Genomic DNA, 14,345 nt, shown 5'->3' with positions numbered 1-14,345 from the left:
ACCTCCTCCCTCCCAAGAAAGTTCACATGCTATCCCTCATAATTCATACAGCATATTTCGTCTAAGCAGATGCCTTCCACATTACAACTGGATTTTGGATTAAATTACACTTTTAGCAGATCTCTCTCTGTGTGTTATGTGCCATTCTTTAGAGGGTCGACAACTGCGGCCCTATTGGCAAGATCTGATCCCCTGAGTGAGATCAGCTGGTCTGCAGCTGCCAGCCAAGGTGTGAAAGAGATCTGAAGAAGAATTTGTCAAAGGAATAAAACTTGCCAGCATATGCTTCTTTGGGTATGTAAAGCACTCACCCGTCATCCTTCACTCACTTTTTAAAGTGTATTTCTGAGGGGAAAACTAGTTGCTGATGAAGCCACACTGGGCTCCCCTGTGATCTATGAAATCTAACGAAATCATTCAATGGGCTCAAAAAGATCCACTAGCGCTCATAACGGGTGGTGTTTTGTTTTCTATACTGCAGCTCCCACCCTGAACCCTACCAATTCAAAATTCAGATCAGTGTTTAGATGTTGTTGTTGCTGCTGCTGTTATTTAAGGAGAAGAAGGGGATAAACAATTTTTTTTTTAAAAAAAGAAAATTCCATTTGTGTATAGAACTGGCATGCATACCTCTCTGGATGGTGAATTCTAGGAATAGTGAGACATACTCCCTGGGGCACAGTTGCGTAAAAATAATAATATGTGAAATCAGCTTCTAGATTCTATTTTTGTTCTGCACATCACTGCCTAACGAAGAATGTGCCATTGAAAGCTTATATGCAATATTTTAGATGACTAGTTGATCCAATAAAAGGAATACCCTGATCCAATTAAAAACAAGTAACTAAAATCAGACCTTTTTTCCTCTTCCAGCCAAACACCACAGAAAATAGTTGTATCCATAAATGGAATACATACTGCACATTGTTTTATCTCAATTTATAATCCAATTACACCATTTATAATTAAACCCAGGATCAATGTCAGGGGATTTCTTCTTGAAGCACATACTGATGTGTTCTGGTGAAAATGAATACAATTGTTTTTCAACAACTTCCCCTGCTTAAGTGCCACAAAAATGAACTGGAGCTGTGCAAAAATAGCCACTCTTGTGAAGCTTTCATATATTCCAGGGGACCTCCGGCAGAAAGAACTTCAGTCCAGCAGCCCCTGCACATGTTTGAGTAGCAATTCACTCATAGGAGTGATGACATTACATTTCTCTTTTAGGCAATATGTCAATACTGCTCTAATTGAATCAAGATTTTCCCATGCCACAAAGCTTGTTAGAGAAAAATATCTTGTTAAGATGCTGAGATACAGAATGCCAATTATTAAGGCAATCAATATTTATACAGTAGGTAAAATTCACCTCAGGCAGGTTTGCGAACCATCTGTCAAATCATCTCTAAACTGCAGAAGTTTAGAAATGCATGCAAGATACTGGTGAAAGTCACCTTCACAGTTTGATAATACAAACAAGATTGACAAAGTTATCTCTTGAGAGAGGGGAAAAACAGAGGAAAGGATAATTAAAAGTTAATTTCATTTTTCAGTACAGCACATGACTGCATACTGAACAAATAACTGATTACATAGTGTTGCTGCTATGACTGCTGTAAGTGCTGAAGATACAGAAAATTATAATGGGAAGGATCCAGCTCCTGTTAACTATTTCAAGTTCTCAATCATTTTTCTTGAATAAGCTTAAGTACAGGTTTAAGACGGAACCCTGAGGAGCCATGGATGTGGCAGAAGTGGTACTGGTAAAGAAGAGCTCAGGTGATGAGGGGGCACTGATACGTCTAGCACACCTGTGGAAAGCTCCTCAGGTCTAGATGTAGTGCCAGCCAGTAGGGGAGGCCTTGGACTGGCAGGATCCGAAGCCTGAAGGATCCTGACACACATTTCAAAAGGGCAAAAAAAACCCCTACCTAGCCTTGGAGATGGCATAGTGATTTGAGCCTTCATTTATGCTAATAGGAATTTTTAAAATATGGGCAATTAGGTCCAGGGGATTTTGTGCTCAGCACTTCTAAAGTAAGTTTTTTTTTCATGTGGTCTTTTTTAAAAAAGGAAACATTTGTAACTTTTCGGCAGCAGAAATCAGAAAACTTCAGACCTAAGAGAGGTGTACCCTGTGTGAGAAACCTGCCAGAGTGCAGACAAATAGGTCCAGGTAAACAAATAAGTAAAGTTAATTTGAGGGAGAAACTTAAAAGGATCTGCTTTCTGTGTAAAATCATACCCTGTGAATACAAGCTTGACCTGCATCATCCCACCCTGAAATTATGGTATGCCTCGCAACATTATTTTCACTTCATCGATATGTCTGTAACATTTATTTGTTCATTTGACATCTGAATTGCAAGGGCACCTTGAACAAAGCACTTCAGTGGTCCCTGCTTCAGCCTGGGGAAGTGATGCAGCTCAGGGGTAGAACATCTGGCTTGCGCGCAGAAGATCGCCAGTTCAGTCCCTGAAATCCCTGTGGAACCAGGGAACTGGTCAGAGGAGCATTTGCCACTGAGAAAGAAAACCATGTGTGTGTCTGAATTATGGGTGTGCGTTGGGTGGGAAAGAGTGACGGTGGCCTTCCTCCTTGAAAGAGCAAGGCTTTGAGAAGCCAGTCAAAAATGATGATGAAGATCTGCTATGGAAGATACTGCATATTTAACACTCTGTAACAGGGGTGGCCAACTCCCAAGAGACTGCCATCTACTCACAGAGTTAAAAACTGGCAGTGATCTACTCCCTTTTTTTGGGTTCAGGTCAAAGTTGTTGAATTTTTTCAGGGAGGAGGTAAAATTTTGAGCTTTTTTAAGGGGGGGCCACAGTTGCTCAGCTTCTTTGGGGGGAGCCAATGATCTACCAGTGATCTACCGCAGACGTCCAGTGATCGACTGGTAGATCATGATCTACCTATTGGACATGCCTGCTCTATAACATACTTGGCAAGAAACAGGTTAATGTTAACATTCCCGTATGGCTGGACAACATATATAGGTTCCAGTCAATATCATCTCAAGTTATTTAACAGGATACTGACATGGATGCTATAGTTGGGATGCCGCTCATTTCTCCCAGCTTCTGTGAAGACCAATATTGCTGAATTTGGAAACAGAGCTTTGTTTCCTAAGTAAGAAATGCAGTCTGTACCACACACACTTAAACATTAGCTGGGTTTGAAGACTGCCTCAACAGAAAGGAGAGGAAACAGTGGGATCAACTGGCAGATGAATCAGATCAGATGACATCTTTTTGACAGATTTCTATAGGCAAAAAAAAGTCCTTGCCCGCCTCCCCCCCTCCCGCCCCCTGATCTGTGGCTGTCAGAAAAGTGAAAGGAGGAAGATGGAGGTAAATGGAGAAGGAACTTTTCAGTGACTTCAGTAAGCTGAGTCAGGTGTCTACTTGCCAGTGGCAATAATGAAAGTCTCTTGACACTGACCATTTTCCACAAAGGGTTTGACATGTCTTGATGTCACATCCAAATTCTCTCCCCTCCCCCTAGAAAACAGCAGGTTTATTTATTTATTTGTTATATAAACAGTTTGTTCTTCCTCCGATAGCTCAAGTTAAAGCTACACACTACACTGAAAAGGAGTGTAATATTAATCTGATAGCTAAGCTTCCTCAAGGAGGGAAGAAGGGGGCAGGGAGGGCAAGGAAATTTTGCTCCCCTTAAACTCCATGCCTAGGAGGTAAAAATGACCTTTGCTGGGAAACATGCCTAGAATCTTTGCTGTGGAAAGCCTCTCATTTCATTTGCAAATTATCCCCTCCCAAGGATCATGCTTTGGAGCACAGAAGCATTTGTCTAAGTAAGATTATACAACACACTGCAACATGTTTTTTGGCATTTAGGCCATATACGCTTCCAAGGTGGTTTTGCAATCAAGTGCTATTCAGGTCCAAACTTTCTTAGCTCGAAATGTGCCTTCAAGAACATTCATTGGAAGATACCACATCCTACAATTAAATGGTAGGTCAGCAGGACAGAAATAATGTTAGTAATATGTTCCTTTAAGCCTCTGGATGTATTTGTCAATAAATATACTTGATATATTTGACAGTTAAATACTGTAACCAGTTCTGGTATAAAAGTGATGGCACTTTAGTCTCTCACTGTGCAGCCGTCACCAGGAATATTACAAAAAAATGAAGGGAAGGTTCTTACATAAGAGAGCCCTGTATCTGAATGTTTATGAGGAAGACTGGGGTAAGCAAGGTTCTTTTATGTAGGGTTGCCATTTTTCAAAAAGTAAAAACTAGGACACCCCAAAAGTTGTTGGGAAGAAAGACCCCAAAATTTAGGAAGACCACCAAAATAACATGGTTTTTTAATTGACTTGCCTAAGAACCAGGAGAAAGCGCCACCTTTCGAAAATCCTCCCTGGTGTCAATTCTGCCTTTGAAATCCTGGAAAATCTGGATGTATGACAGCCCCATAAGTGGGGAAACATAGCCCTACTTGCTGTGACCACCAGTACCTCACCCTTCTTCAATGAGAAGAAACTTATTTTGGCGTAAGGGAATGGCAGAGGTAGCAGCTGTAGATGCTCCCAGCAGAACAGTGGTGGCAAACCTCCAGCCCATGGGCCCAATTTAGCTGACAGGCGTCTGAATTTGGTCTGTGAGGTCATTTTCCCCAAACTACACCCATCTGCCCCACACCTGATGTCATATGCGGGACGGGCAAAGATGTATCCGAAAATGAAACACTGGGAGCTTAAAGTCTGCTCCTGATTGTTCCTTGGTCTTGCTGAAAGCATCCAAGAGCAGATTGGAGCTGAAAACTGCAAGCCCCTTTTGAAACTGTCCATTTGCAGATGCAGTTTGGACTCTATGCCTTCAAAGGGGCATTTTTTCCTGCTGCAGACCAGCCCTGTAGGCAGCTTTGCCAGTCTGCCAAGGAAAAATGTCTGTTTGCTGGCATGGTTTGAATCCACATTGCACTTGCCCACAGATAAAGTGTGGCTTGCTATCAGCGCCAATCACTTCTGATATGATGGCAGGTGGCTGGACCTACCCTCTGTCGAAAATGGCTCATGAATTGTGGGCCACTTCCAGATCCAGTCATCAAGCTAAAAACAGTTCTCCACCTCTGCAGTAGAATGTCTTATATATGTATTTGTTTTGTCAGAGACCAGGACTGAAAGGACTAGTAATCCTTTCAGCATCTCCAGTGGGTAAATGGTGCTGCCTGGAACCATCTCCTTGGTGGGAATGGTGCATCCAGTGTCATTTTCCTGATGGAGAGGCTGGGACTATTAGTTCCAGTCCCAGCTGCTGATGGGGAAAAATAAGTTCCTAGACAGCAAAACCAACATGATTTTAAATTATAAATCTGAGACCTACACTGTTCCTTCACAGACAGATGAAACCACCCAATATATTAGACTTCTACAGAATGTGCGTGTTTTTAATGCACAGCTTGCAAACCTATAATATCTAGGGATAAGCAGTGAAAAAAGACCAAAGACATGATATAATGTGGTACTGCATTTATGTCCTATAAGAAACATGTTGTTGACAAGTTTCTATGGTGTTGGGTTTTTTTTGCACATTTCCATTCCATTCCTCTTCCGGTATTATGCAACATACTTCCATTTCACACAATTTTATTTTTTTTTATCTTGAACAAGTTTGACATGAGGTGAATCAACAGTAACCCTAGAGGTATCATTAAGCTGCCAGCTTGTCACTTCTCAAGCAGATATTTTTTAAATCCCATTGCGGAAATTCCATATCTACTTGCCATGTAGTTAAGGTGCTAGGATTTTTATTTCTTAAAAAAAAAAAATGTTTTACAAGAATCTGCATGACATCAATTTTAAAATTGCTGATTCAGCTTTCGGTTTACACAATTATCTGCAAGATCGTCAATAATGTATGGGTACCATGCAGTAGTGTGTGTGTGTGTGTGTGTGTGTGTGTGTGTGTGGAACCGACCACCTCAATCTAGCATTTTCATTCACCCTCTCTGCACTGCAATGAGCAGTGCTTGGCTTGAAGCATTTGCAAGTTAGGCTCAGGTTTTTGGTGTAATGATAATCACAAACAATTATGAAGCATGATGATGTTCAAGAATCTCAAAGGAAGGGTAGACAACCAAATGGACACTGGCCTGACTCTGGTTGCTGTGTTCAGAAGACAGGAATGAACACATGCGAATGAACACACACCTCCCTATAGTGCAGATGGCCCCAGCCTCCATCCTGAACATCACCCAAATGTTCAGATACAAATATAAAGGTATACTTGTTAACTTCCTTGATTCTCTGACCTTGTGGAATCCTTTTGACTCAGCTTTAACGCTTTAATTTATTAATATTTGTTTTATACAATTTGTGAATTATTGTCCAAGGACATTGTCTTTTTTGTATGTATTCTATTATACCTTATTTCATTAATTAAATAAAAAAACTTGTTTAATGCCTTAACTTTGCTGAGTGCTGAGTGGTTTAGCTTTCACTTTTTATTCTCCCTTCTCCTTAACTGACATGAATTCCAATTAAATTGAGCCCATTTGCATTTAGATATTTCATAGGGAAAAAAATACTTTCACAACTACCATCTGGCTGCTCATAAATTTAAGATAATGGGTGCTATGATACAATCTAATGGGATGTCCTAATGTAATTCCAGAAAATGGAGGAAAACATAATGAAAACATAAAGCAGATTTTGCAATTAAAGAACGCAGCTTACCTTCATATGTCCCGCTTTCTAAAAGAGCACCACTTTTCTCTAGTTCCATAAAATCTTCAACAGTGATGAAAATATAATCCACACCAGGGACTTCCCCCTCCTTATGAGGCCTTGTAGTGCCTAATTTGAAGGAAAGAAAACACAAACTGCTATTATGCACATTAATAGGCATCTGACGTCTGAAAGATTTATCTTAGGTTTGGTTTATTGTATGGTTTTGTAAAAAGTACAGGTTGCTAACAACAATATTTATTTGCTGCAGATTGCAGAGCTTCACATATAGGTGTGCATATTACTGACAGTGGACATGGCCCCTGGCCGGAGGAGGGGTACGTCAAAACTCCTGCCCTCCACTGGTTCTACTCTCATGAACTCAAATAAGATGAAGTTGGAGCTTTTGTACTGCTTTATTGGTCAGAGTTAATGACATCCCTCCCTGTTACATCACTTTGCTTCACCCTATACTTTTGGAGACTTGCTTGACAGTGAGTACAGTACCAACACCTCTTTTGTTGTTGTTAGAAAGTGTGGCAATTACTGCAGCAACTTCATGGTGAGTAACGGCACATATTTTTCTAGGGAAAAAAAGCACCGAATCATTCCATTTGGCAGCTTCACCAGCTTCGATTCAGGCTGCACCTTGGATCTGCTGCACCAGCCCTCTGAGTTAAATGGTGTGGGTACATGAGGCATCTCCTCCATCCTGTCTTTTCTCCTCCGGCTCTTCTCCCATTTTCTCTGTTCTTAGCTAAAGTTAGTCTCACTGGGGGCCTAATCTCCCCTAGTTCCATTTTAAATGGGAAAGAACCAAGAATCATCCCTGAATGTGACTCCCACAATGGTTTATGGGATACCATGGTATCACATGCATGCTCCAAAAGCATTTTCTTTTTTAAAAAAATGATATTTATTAGAAGTTTAAAGATTACAAAAGAAAGAAAAAATAAAAAAAATAAAAAGTTTAACAGAACATACATTACAATACATAAAAAGAAAAACATAAAGAAAACAATACAACAATACAGCAAAAAAAACCAAAAACACTAAAACACACATCCAGTATTCCATATCTTTACCTTTGATTTACTTGTTTCATCAACCTCCTCACACCTCCCTTTTTTGTATTCTAATTCAATTAACTATTTCAGCAAATTCTTTCTATAATTTGTCTTAACGGTCTAACCTTAATTTTTTTCATTTTAGCCCATTATCAACCAGCTTTTACCATTAAATTTTAACCCATTTATAACCCTTTTTTCATATTCTCTTAAATCATTACAGCTGGAAACCCCTTAATTGCTATCCAACATCATTCTATCATTCATTAATTTTACAATATTTCTGTAGAGCTCCAAAAGCATTTTCGAGGAAGACAGCATGAGGACATGATGTATAACAAAATGCTTTCCATATCCCCAATGGACTTGCAGCTGTGACGGGTTCGTAAATTTAAAACCTAAGCTTTGTCATGTTCTGCCAGTCCCAGCTCAACCCCCCCCCATTCAGTTTAATGGAACCTTTGTCCCCAGAATCTCCCTTTCCTCGGATCACACTATTAGTCTACTTAGATGTCTTTGGGGGCGGGACTATTTCCTCCCTTAACTGAGCAGTGAAACCATTTGCTGTCATTATATCAACAAGCACTTTTGGACTACTTGGGATTGTCTACTAGCTGCGCCATGATAAGGCCAATTCCTCAACTTCGCTGGCTGAAAAATCTGATGGTACCATGAGTGTGCCAATTCTGACAAATAATGCAACAGTCTGTCTTTATTATTCTGCACTAAGTGACATCGTACTATTTATAATGCTGCCACATTTGATGCTGAAAAGCAATTGCTATTCAAAATCAAGCCTGTCTCGCTCGCTCACTCTCTGTCTCTCAACGTGTAATTTGCATCTTTTGTGAAAGCACTTCATAACCCTGATGTTGCTGTAGCTGCTCAGAGCAATTAAAGGGAAGTGTGGTTCCAGGTAAACTACAACACAATAAAAACACAAGTGAATTACAAAGGGCCATTATTACCCATGCGCTTTAAAAAAGAGTTACTGGTATACTGTCCCAATTTCTCCAACTGGTTAGTTTCAGGGATAACACAATAAGGATTTATTTGCCTTTGGAAGAGCACATCCTCGAGACATACCCATTGGTGTTATATTTATTTTATTTACAGATATGCAAGGAGAGCCTAGCAGGTGCAAGCACACCTCTATAAATATGCGGCACAGTCTGTTTACCCCGCTGACCAGGGTCGCCATGTTGGGGGGCAGGGGACTGAGGGACCCCCAAAATTTTCAAGGAGGGAGCCTAGCCCCCTCAAAATTCCATGGCAGTTGTGCATGCATGCCACACAATGTGCTTCCCTCTCTTGTGCATGCTCCGTGACATGCTCCTGCCTTAAGCACAAGCCACGCAGTGTGCACATGATGTGCCAGCACATCACGCAGTGTCCATGAGTGACATCAGCATGCCCCGTGGCATGTACGCATGATGTCGGCACATTGCACAGCATGTGTGTGCGTGCAGCACGCACAGAGCATGCTGCCTCGACCCCCTCAGTTGCAGGGGCAAGCTGCACACTTGCTGCTGAGAGACCACCCGTATTTCAGCCTGAGTGCTGCATTAACTGGGTGGTAACTGCAGCAGCAGGTGGGGTCAAAAACCTCACACAATGCCCTTAGTAGACAAACACAATTGAGCTCACACTCTTGGCAAAACCTTTGCACATAACATACAGAAGTGCCCGTTTCAAAGCATATGTGCATTTTATTGAGAAACACAAAATAGGTAGGTCGTCATTAAATTTCTCTCTCATCCCTACATCTGGGACCTTGATAGCTTTTGACAATCTTTGCATGTATTTGGATTCATTTGTTTCAAGGGATCATTTCTGGAAATGGAAGCTGCAGGTGTGAGAGGTCTGATCTACACTGGGCTCACAATGGGGAGCAAAGGGCTAAAGCCGCCCTACCTCCCAATCTACATGGTCATAGTCAGGGGTTTTGACGGGAGAGGGCAGGCTTTTGTTAGGGAGGCAGAACCGGAGATTTGTATTGATTTGTACTGATTTAGGGGGCAAATACTGTCCCCCGAGCTATGCCCATGCCAATCTAGAATGGAACTTCGCGATCAGCTGTTTCCTTCTTCGTCCTCCTCCTTCTAGCCAGTGCAGAACTTGAAGAAGAGCCGGAAAGACATGGTAAAATAAAAAAGACCCCACAGGCCATAAGTTCCCCATCAGGAACTGGTGCTTGAGTTGTCACCCCTCCTTCCTTTTTCCCTTTTCTGTTGTTTTTGTTAGATTGTAAACCTAAGGGCAGGGACTGTCTTGTATGCTATTGATCTCATATAAGCCACAAAGTAAAAATGATTTAAATAAACAATCAAACCAAGTGAAACTGTTTAAACTAACTTTGATGTACTTAAATTGGCATAGCCCTGTACATTTCAAAGTATATATTTTCTGATCTTCTACCGGAAGCAATACTTCCCCGCCCACTTTGCTAAATAAAGAATTCTAGGTCGACATGGCGTGCAAGAGCTATATTGCTATGTTGAACATGTTACCATTGCTCTAAGCTCCCCAGTGTCATAACATAGCATCCAACGACTTAAATCATTTGGGGCCAAGATATCTGGAGCTGATGACCTTATTCCTCAGGACCCTGTCCCCACCACAACAGTTGCTAGGAGGTCAGGCGGAATACTGCCGTTTTCCAAGCCTGGGGGGTTACTTTGCCTTCAAATACTTCCTTTCCCCCCTGACACTTGGAATTTGCTTGTTTGGGATGTACTCCCAACTAGTTTGAATTATATGCTCAATTTGCTGACACCATGACAATCTCCGGGCTCTCTGTGTGGCAGATGGGAAGCTGAAAGCCATCCACATGGGAGAGCTGTATAATTTATACGCCTTTTGTTTCTTAGTTGTTTCTAAGGCATTTAGAATGTGGGAGTGGAGAATGCAATCCTTCAGACAGGAAATGTGCCAATTCCCAGCCAGCACACGATAAACTAGAAGGGTGGAGGAAAAGAGGGTTTACAACCTCCAGACATTCTTCTTGTTTATGCAAGAAGAAGAAACTGTGCCTAGGGCTTCTGAAAGCAGGTAGAGGTGCAACCACAAAGAGTCTGACGGGGAGCCAACAAGAAATTTAGTTTCTTGGTGGCCTTAAGGCAAGCCACTTTTTCTCTCCCCATCAGCTCCACATCAGCAATAGGGCTGTTCTGAGGTTTAATGACATGATAGATGTGGAGTACTTAGAATGCTTGAGGCAAACTGCGTAAATGGCTATTGTTGCAATTAGTATGATTTTTCCAACAAAATAGATATAGTTAGTTTAAGCACAAGGTACTTGATTAATATAGTGGTACCTCGGGTTAAGTACTTAATTCGTACCGGAGGTCTGTTCTTAACCTGAAACTGCTCTTAACCTGAAGCACCACTTTAGCTAATGGGGGCCTCCTGCTGCTGCTGCGCCGCCGGAGCACGATTTCTGTTCTCATCCTGAAGCAAAGTTTTTAACCCGAGGTACTATTTTTGGGGTTAGCGGACTCTGTAACCTGAAGCGCATGTAACCTGAGGTACCACTGTAATTAGAAATTGGTGCAGCAGTTGCATTAAAAATCACACTTAAACATAAGTGAATGCTGAAAAGAAGGGGATCAAGACTGGTGCGCATTGCTAGATAGACCATCCTGGACTCACTCCAAAGAAGACCACTGGATTACTGGGATTTTGTCCTATAGTATTAATATTTCAGCTTGAATGAGAAACACACCCAAATGCGGACAGGGCTGGGTGTCAAACTACCTTGGCAAACCAGCAGTTTCTTCCTCTAATTAGCTCCCTTGGTGAGTAGCCACAGCTGTGAACAGAAGAGTGTGAATCTAAACTTATGATTTATCTCTGTAGATCATGGCATAAGTAACAAGACTGACAAGACTTAATATGACATGAGAGTTTTCATCTTGAACATTGCTTGATACCAGCCTCATCTCAATCAACTTCACTGGACTGCTCATGTGTGGATGCCTGATTATTGTCTTCCAAAGCAACTACTCTATTCCAAACTTAAAAATGGAAAGCATAATGCTGGTGGTCAACAAAAGAGATTAAAAGACTCTCTCAAGGCAAATCTTTAAAAATGTAGGATAAACACTGACAACTGGGAAACACTGGCCTCCGAGAGTTCCAACTGGAGAACAGCCTTTACCAAAAGTGTCATGGGTTTTGAAGACAACCAAACTCAGGACAGAAAGGAGAAGCATGCTAAGAGGAAGGCATGCTTGGCAAACCTTCTCTGTGATCAACTCCCACCCAGAAACCTATGTCCCCACTGCGGAAGAACATGTGGATCCAGAATTGGCCTCCACAGTCACTTATGGACTCACTGTTAAAACTGTGTTTATGGAAGACAATCTTCCTCAGCTAGGAGTGATTGGCAAAGAAGAAGACAGGATACTCAACTCCTCAATGGGAGCCATCCACAAAGGTACTTTGCAGGCAGAGAGCAAACAAAGAGATTGCCAGGTTCAGTCAAAGGCTCACTATCACCATCTTTCGGGACGCGGGTGGCGCTGTGGGTTAAACCACAGAGCCTAGGACTTGCTGATCAGAAGGTCGGCGGTTTGAATCCCCGCGACGGGGTGAGCTCCCGTTGCTCGGTCCCAGCTTCTGCCCATCTAGCAGTTCGAAAGCATATCAAAGTGCAAGTAGATAAATAGATAAATAGGTACCGCTCCAGTGGGAAGGTAAATGGTGTTTCTGTGTGCTGCTCTGGTTCGCCAGAAGCGGTTTTGTCATGCTGGCCACATGACCCGGAAGCTGTCTGTGGACAAACGCCGGCTCCCTCGGCCCATAGAGTGAGATGAGATGAGCGCACAACCCCAGAGTCGGTCATGACTGGACCTAATGGTCAGGGGTCCCTTTACCTTTTATCACCATCTTTCACTCTGAGAAGCAAGCAGGATGACCAGTTTTCGGTCATTTTCTCACTAGAATGGGCAATGGTGAGAAAGGGGCAGGACTTGTTCATTTCAAAGCCTCTCTCTGCCCTATTAGGAAGAATATTATTGCAAAAACCCAGATAGGCAATTGGCTCTGCTAGTAGCCAGTTAGCTCTTCTAGCTCCAACAGGACAGAATTTACCCAGCACCCCCCCCCCCCGAATCAGACCCTTCTGCTTTGCTTTAAGGACAAGTATACTGCTTTGGAAACAGTTAAGACACACTGTCATTCTTTAGATCAAGGTGAGTATGCATTGCAGAATTTTTCTGTCTGAAGCTGCATTGATAGACCCTGTAACTTAGATTTTGTATAATAAACCAAGCTTCTTTATTCCTCCAAGTGAGAGCTTCTTGTAAAATACATACTCATAGAGAAGCACACATTGCACCTCCAGCAAAAGAGTCTAAACCTCTCAGCAGTGTGTCTATAGACATACACGAGTAACGGCTGTGTATTTGTGAGTCCAGGTACATACTTGTAACCTAGTAGGGAATCAGGGAATCACAAGTCAAAGCCTCAATACATGTGACATACTGCTTATACCCTCTCTAGTGTCATGCTATCCACCATGTTAAAATAATTGCTTTGACTGTGACCTTCCAATGTCTGAGAAGTGGCTTTCATCCACAGACCACGGGGGAAAGCACAGAGCCTAGTTTTACTGAAATACAACCATCTGTATTGGTTTTGGAAATATGAGTAGCGTTGCTGGACAAATGAATTCAGCAAACTGCCCTGCATTCGGTGCAACAGATACAATTTACTCTGTGGTCTTTGCACGGGAAATAGTCTGTGTCTTACTATCTTTGTCAGTACTTAGAGCACTTTGATAATGTCTGCTAGAAGTGAAGACTTCGGTTCTTGCACACTCATTTACTTATGCAAATGTATTCGCTACCTCTGAACATTTGCTATGTCTCTCATGTGAATATTGTTAGTGATTATTAGAAAATGAGATGCATATTTTTTTTTTGGGGGGGGGGTGCCTTTCTTAGCAGGCATGGCTCTATGCGGCAGAGAGATGTCAAAGGATAGAAAACCAGGAAAAATATGGTAGAGCTTCTCAAGGAGTTTATGCATAAGCTGTTCCTTGCATAATACACATATTTTTGTTTGTGCACAGGCCACACATTTCCCCATCAAAACTGATTCAGACAGATGGTAGCATCTCCGCTCCTGCAATTGTTTAAGGGCACTGCTGGATTCATAAAATGCTACAGTGAGATATGCAGAGACACCCCCCCCCCTTTTGAATCTGTAATTCACGGTCAATGCGTGGGATAAAATTTCTGTGTTGTGACTGCTTAAAAAGGGGGACAGCTCTAGTAGCACAGCTCCAACAAATTGAATTGATTTGGAAGCATATTGTCAACCAGTGCAGATATTTAAGGACTCGTTTAATATGAGCCTGGCCAGTTGGTGCCCATTAGCACTTTGTGTTCTGCATTAGTTGAAGCCTCCAAACAGTCTTCAAGGGTAGTCCTACATTGAGACACAGTACTAGTCCAATCTGGTGGTTGCAAGAGCATGGACCGTAGTAGCCAGACTACCCCTATCCAGAAAGGCCCAAAGCTGGTGAACCAGCCATTACTAGATCACTTGATCTAAAGAATGAGCTAGG

General features: G+C 42.0%; 1 protein-coding gene across 17 annotated transcripts in view; it reads right to left on the bottom strand.

The window, feature by feature from the left end:
• Positions 1-14,345, bottom strand: part of MAGI2 (membrane associated guanylate kinase, WW and PDZ domain containing 2) — a 621,598-nt gene that overhangs the window by 278,174 nt on the left and 329,079 nt on the right. For all 17 annotated transcript variants that reach the window (XM_082239441.1, XM_082239452.1, XM_082239456.1 and 14 more), the window contains one exon: positions 6,714-6,833. In XM_082239441.1, coding sequence (XP_082095567.1) covers positions 6,714-6,833 — 120 coding nt within the window. The remainder of the gene's footprint in view (positions 1-6,713; positions 6,834-14,345) is intronic.

Source organism: Podarcis vaucheri, assembly GCF_965113315.1.
Source record: "Podarcis vaucheri genome assembly, chromosome: 10".
Lineage (NCBI taxonomy): Eukaryota > Metazoa > Chordata > Lepidosauria > Squamata > Lacertidae > Podarcis > Podarcis vaucheri.
Note: the sequence above shows the minus strand (reverse complement) of the source record. Positions and strands in the feature narration are given on the sequence as shown.